Source organism: Chenopodium album, chromosome 11 (assembly GCF_948465745.1).
Source record: "Chenopodium album chromosome 11, dcCheAlbu1.1, whole genome shotgun sequence".
Classification (NCBI taxonomy): Eukaryota; Viridiplantae; Streptophyta; class Magnoliopsida; order Caryophyllales; family Amaranthaceae; genus Chenopodium; species Chenopodium album.
The window spans coordinates 48,579,702-48,586,564 of NC_137844.1; the positions used below are offsets into that span (position 1 = coordinate 48,579,702).

Sequence of the window (6,863 nt, forward strand, 5' to 3'; positions counted from 1 at the left end):
GGCGGTAATACTCTAAAATCTATCTATATAGTATAATTATACGTATTATACTAGTATTTCCGTAGAGGGAGATTTGAGGTGTTATAGTAACCTTTGACCAATCGAGTAATCCCTGACCGACCGAGTAACCCCAAACCAAATAACCCTTGACCGACCAAATATTCCTTAATCAAGTAATCATGGCCACACGATGTAGCCAGCCACATATGAATTTACTTTGCAACATTTAAAGTGAATGGACACCAGTACCCTTACATAATCCTCACTCATCTTCTTCTTTGTTTTTCTCTCTCATCCCCCACAAGACTCACAGTCACCATTCTTTCTCTCTCATCACCCATTTCCTAAACAACATAAAACTACAGTGGCGACCATACGTCGAAGGTGAAGGGAAGCGGCAACGACGATCATGGGTCAGTATAAGAAATAAGCGGTTTTGCGACAGACAAAATCTGTCACAAAAAATAACAATAATTGTCGCTCAAAATAGTTACGACAACCAACTTTCGTAATAGGTTTGTCGTAGTCAACTATCTCGCAAAATTTCATTTTTACAACAGTTTGACTATCGTAAAAAATTATTACGACATTTTTGATAATTTCAACAACAGTTTTATATTTTGTCGCTAAACTAAATTTACGACAGTTTAAAACTGTCGCAAATTACATGAAATACATTTATACAACAACTAATTAAAAAAACCCAACAAAATCAAACAAATAATTTAATGAAAAACCAGAAATTTTTGAAAAAAGTAATATGCAAATTACAAAAAAGCCACAACAAATAAAAAAAAAACCACAAAATATTTATCAAATCGAAAAAAAGTAAATGAAAGTTAACATATCAACAATAATAACCTTTAAATAAAAAAAATTCACCCCATAAATCAAGTTAACTTCAAATAATTGAAAATAAACACAAATAACCAACTTAAACGAGAAATAACAAAATAAATTGGTAATTAAACACAAAATTATGAATGTATACAAAAAAAATTAAAAAAAATAAAATAAAAATTAACATACCTTTGAAAATTTCAACGATTTGGGTTTTTATGGTCAAATTCGAACATAAAAACTCCAGATCTGGAATTTCAATGGTCGAATTTGACCAAATAAACCCCAACATGACGAAATTAGACCTCCAAACATAAGTTTTGTGCTCCAAGACCGCAACCACAAAAGAATTAGCCCAAAGAAATTCGACCATGAAGTTTTTTTTTTTTTTTTTTTACATGAGAAAGAAAGATAAGAGAGTAGTGTAGATGGTGACTAATGAAATTGAGAAGAGGAAAGAGAAATTGAGAAACAGAGAAATGAGGAGGAGAGATGAACCAAGAGAGAGGAGAGGGAAAGTGAGAGGGGAGATGAAACGACGGATGGTAATCGGATTAGGGCTTGGTGTGTGGTTGTAGGGCTTTTAAATACCCGTAACTAAAATATTAATAAAAAAATAATTCTACAACAGCCATAAGTTGTCGCAAATTACGACGGTTTTTAAAACCATCGTAATTTGCGACAGTTTATAGCTGTCGTAAATATTAATAAAATTTACAATTATTTTTAATCTCTATTACATCAGTTTTATTAACCAAAAACCGTCATAAATCAATGAAAGATTATAAAATTGTCATAATATTACGAATAAATCAAAAGCTGTCGTAGAATTAAAAAATTACGACAGTTTTGCTAGTCGTCGTCGCTATTTGCTCGGATTCTAGTAGGCTGAAAGGAAGCAGCAACGATGGTCTCCTAGTCAGAGGTGATGGGAAGTGATGGTGAAGTTCGAAGGTGACGAACCGACATTGCGGTGGTCAGCAAAACCAGATCGTCTTCCTTTTCTTTTTTTTTTGGCGGCTCACCGTCGGCGCTCAAAATCAATTGATGCCACCGGTAATCGGTGCTCAAAACCGATTGTTACCCTGGCCAATCGATTTTGGTCGTCGGTTGGCCACCCGATATAACCGGCTTTGGACGCTGATTGGCAATCCGGTTCAACCGGTTTTGGGCGCTGATTTCCTTAGTCGTCCAAAAAAAAAACCCACCACCTCTCCATCAGTGATTAAGAGGTGGTGGGTCACTAGTGGGGGAGTTGTGCGATGATCATCGGTGGTTCTGTCTGGTGGCTTGGATGGTGGTGAGAAAAATTAGGAGAAAGAAAGTTGAGGTGGGTGAAGTGGGACCACCCCGTCGTGGTTAGGAGGTGGTGTGTCGTCATTGGGGGGTTGTGCGGTGGTTGCCGGCGGTTTAATCCGATGGCTTGGATGGTGGTTAGATAATTTAGCACAAAGAAAGTTGAGGCGGGGTGAAGTTGGATGAGTAAGGGTATAAAGGTCTCTTTAGACGAAATGTTGGCGTTTTGATCAATTTTGTTGGCGGTATTTAGCAATTCACTTATTAATTGACGAAGAATCATGACATAGTATCATATCAAATATATTTTTTGGCTTATTAACTCGTGCTCAGTTTCAAAGTTCTTAGACTATGCTTTTTCCTTCAATTCATGAATCTAAATGCTTTACTAAAAGACAAGCATCTAAATGTGAGACTGAAAAATCTCACTCCCTTATATGCTTGTCTTATTTATATAAATATTTCTAATAATTATTATTTATATATTGAAGCATAATTATTTTTGTTAAACTTCAAACTTAAATCTATCAATAAAAAGCAAGTTTTATACATGCATAAGATCTTTATGATTTCCGATCCTAACAAAATTTTGTATTTTATTGTTAGTAATAAATTATACTTTGTGTATTGTAATTCTTAAATGTAAATTTTATAGTGCAACTATGATAGTCCCATTTGGAAACAATCACATAAAATAAGAAAAGAAGAATATTTGGAATCAAACATTAAAGTAAAAAACAATTCATAAATAGTTTTGCCTTATTTATTTATTTATTTTTATATTTTTTTTAGGAAACCGTCAACCATAACTGCATAATTCAAGGGAATAATTTCTTTATTTAGAGTTATGTCATCAATTCACAATCAATTATTTTAACTAATCAGAATTTAATATTTATAAAATAGGAAATAAAAACTTAGTTAAAAGTGGAATACATTCAATATGGGTAGATCTTTTTTAAACGCCCAAAATAGTATATGGGACTAGGATTTAACAAAATTTTAACAAAATAGTATATGGGACTAGGATTTAACAAAATAGTATATGGGACTAGGATTTAACTGGGATTTAACAAAATTTTAATAATTAAATTGTTAGTGAAAATGAGCTCTTTATTACTAATTGAATTATTTTTGGTTTTTTTTGCCTACGGGATTAATATGATTTATAAACCGTGCATCGCACATTCACACTGACACTATGCTAATTTCCACTAAAATACGATATGTCTAAGAAAAATAAGTTAAGAACTTAAGATTATTTAAAATAAAATCAAAATTAAGTTTACAACTAAAATTAGCTCAAATAGTTTAATATGTAACCCCAGTTCAGCGTACTCACCTCACCTCACCTCACCTCTTAAGATCATAAATCCATTCAATTATAAACACAAATCTTAACTCAACACAAATCCATAATTATTCTAATCTAAATCAAACAAAGTTAACATGCTACATCTTTCTTAATAATCCATTCCATCTTAGTATAAGGCCCCGTTCTCTTCACCTTATTTTTGCTGAACTGAATTTTTCCTGAAACAAATGTATATTTGCTGAACTTAAATTATTTTTACCGAACTTAAATTAATTTTACTGAACTGAAATTAGTTTTGCTGAATTGAAATTATTTTTACTGATTTTCTATTATAATTCTTCTTTAAAAAAACTGAATTTTACTAAACTGAACTTATTTTTACTGAACTAAAATTATTTTTACTGAACTAAAATTAATTTTACTGAATTGAACTTATTTTTACTGAACTGAAATTATTTTTACTTAATATTATTTTTTTAAGGTGAAGTGAACAGGGCCTAAGTTCAGGGTTTCCAATTCATTTATTATATTTTATTGAACTAAATGTTCCTTAAAATAGTTTTCTAATAATGTATGATAAATTTGTTAAAAATAATTTAGATAACTAAAAATAACTAGTTAAATAAAATACACCCTTAAATTTGCTAAATACTTTTATATGGACTATACGATAGAATGATGTTAGTTTGGGGTACAAGGAATTATACAATCCACAGGTTTGGAGAATTTTTTCTAATCCACAGCTGCTGGTTTCCAAAGTTTTCGGTGCGCGTACTACCTTCCTGTCCAATAACCCTCATAGTCGCCGTACCTTTTCTGGTCGTCATTCGTATGCCTTACGGGGGTTACTTAAGGCAGAGACACTTTTACAACAAGGCTGCAATTGGAAGATTGGTAATGGCCTCTCCACCCTGGCTGGTTCGGCCAGGTGGGTCAATGGCGGTGTTCCGGAGTTCAAACCCGGAATTCCTTTGTCAAGCTCTGCTGCGCAAATGGTTAATTTTTTTATCCATCCTCAGACAAGGCTGTGGGATACTACTAAGGTAGTTGACTGGTTTGTTCCAACAGCTGCCTCTACAATCCTCGCCATGGAGGTACCTGATACGACTCAGGAAGACTTCTGCTTCTGGGCGAGCACCCCATCTGGAACATATTCAGTGAAAATAGGTTATGCAATGCTGCAACAGCAACTTTCTCCTGTTTCGAAACCTTCTAGTACTGATTCCTTTTGGAAAGTTTTGTGGTCTCTCCAGATACAACCTAAATGGAAGCTCTTTTTATGGAAACTGCTACACCGGGCTCTTGCAGTTAAGGCTCAGCTCCTTCACAAAGGAGTTCCGATTCAAGATGTGTTCTGTGACCTCTGTCGTTCAGAACCAGAGGACTTGCAACATCTTTTCAGAATGTGCACTATAGCACGCTTAGTTTGGAGGGGCGGCTGCCTTGGTATCCGCTCAGAATTTTATGGAGACCTTTCTCTCTCAAGTTGGATCCTACATTATATCCGACTTGTTATTAGTCAGGATGGGCATTCTAGTACTCGCTTAGGTACCTTTGTTGGTACACTTTGGAGTTTGTGGCTATGTCAGAATGCTAGAGTCTTTCAGGATTCGTCCGCATTACGGCCGTTTGACTCTCAGTTCGCCGCCGTCATGGATTCGCACTCAATGTTTGTAGCGTCGGATGCCTTTTCAAGTTCCACAAATGATGTGGGGGGTGATGGTGGTCCCCTTCTTCCGCCTGGGTTCTTCGTAGCTCGGCTTGGGCTAAATTCTCATGGGAGTGCTTTACAGTCTATGCAAATAGATGGGTCTTGGTTCAAAGATTCTCAACATGCCGGTATGGGGTGGTGCTTGGATAATGATGACCCGTTGGATGATCGGATCATTGGTGGAAGTAACTTCGGGGTATGTTCTTCCGCTTTACACGCGGAGACACTATCATGCTTGTATGGGTTACAGTGGGCTTTTGATAAGGGGTTTCATTCTCTCACGGTGTTTACTGACTCATGTAATCTTGTTTCCCTCCTACGGGGTGATGGCCAGGGTAACATAGCTTACCTTTGGCTTATCCGCAAGATTCAGCATCTTGGCTCAACCTTTCAGTTCTGTAGTGTACACAGGGCGGATCGTCAGCGCGTTCAAAGAGCTCATCTTATAGCTGGAGAAGCGGCGGTTAACCTTATTAGCTTTAGTATTAATAAGTAATCTGTTTGTATCCTTTGTCAAAAAAAAAAAAAAAAAAAAAAAAAGGAATTATACAATCCCAACTATTGAAAAAGAGTAACTGGTTCTAATATGTCAATTGGCTACTATGGTTATCAAAAAATCCTCTCATTATATTAGATTGCATTTCACAATTGAATTTCAAAGTTTAAAATATTTTGAGAGTTGAAAACCAAATGCAGAAATACTTAATCCATCCCTTTGAGTGTTTGACTTTGCTTGATTTGATTTTCGTTGGCTTGGGCCTTTCTAGCTTGTTGAATGCCCGTTTTTCAAATGGCAGACTTGTGCTCTTTTTCCTTTCACGTGATTCTTGTTCCGTAAGTTTTACAAGGTATAATCTTTAGAAGTTTCCATTCAATAGTGGGTGTTTTAAACAACTTACATGGTTGGATGTTCATTAGCATTACAGTTGTCAAAAGCTGACCCGATTCAAAAAATTTATTCGAACTCAATGATTAACTGATCTGTTAAAATTTGGAAAAATGGTGACTCGAACTCGATATGACCCGACCTGAAACTAACCCTTGACCTGAGTTAGCCCGAGTATTTGAGACTTGAACCCGAACATTAACCCGTAAATTATTGACTTGAACCAACCTTACTTGAATCAAGATTGACCCAAACCCGTTTTAACCCGTCAAAACCCGAACATGACCCGACTTGGAAATGACCTAACCTGATTATAATCCGCAAATTATTGATCACTTGAACCGAACCAAATTCGAACTTGAGAATGACCTGACTTGGAAATGACCTGACCTTATTATAACCCACAAATTATTGACTTGAACCGAACGTGACTCGAACCCGAGAATGACCCGACCTGACTATAACCCGCAAATTATTGACTTGAATCGAACCCGATTAAAACCTGAGAATGACCCTAACTTGTTATAACCCGTGAAAACCCAAATTAAACCCAACTTATTATTCACCCGACCCGAATGTAGCCCGACCTGTTATTGATCCGACCTAAACTTAACTCAAACCCGATAAAATGTATGACCCTGCAGTGACCCGACTCAAGCATGACCCAACCTGAACCGGACCCGAGTTAACCTGACCTACACTAACTTGACCCTAACCCGACCCATTTATCTGAATTGACAGCTGTAACTTTAGCACTGTTATGTTACTACTTACTACTAGTACTTGTCTTATGGTATGGGGAGTATATGTTTAAT

General features: G+C 35.8%; 1 protein-coding gene across 1 annotated transcript; it reads left to right on the forward strand.

Moving 5' to 3' along the window:
- Positions 1-1,268: 1,268 nt before the first annotated feature.
- LOC145566739 (uncharacterized) lies at positions 1,269-5,658 on the forward strand. The gene is made up of 2 exons (XM_081626061.1): positions 1,269-1,385; positions 4,126-5,658. Exons 1-2 carry the CDS (start codon positions 1,269-1,271, stop codon positions 5,656-5,658), a joined length of 1,650 nt encoding a protein of 549 aa, XP_081482187.1.
- The last annotated feature ends 1,205 nt before the right edge of the window (positions 5,659-6,863 follow it).

Bases quoted from the DNA above. Each gene is read 5' to 3' on its own strand.
- LOC145566739 (XM_081626061.1), top strand. From the start codon at position 1,269: ATGGTGACTAATGAAATTGAGAAGAGGAAAGAGAAATTGAGAAACAGA. The intron at 1,386-4,125 runs GTAATCGGATTA...ACTATACGATAG, and splicing joins GGGAGATGAAACGACGGATG to AATGATGTTAGTTTGGGGTA.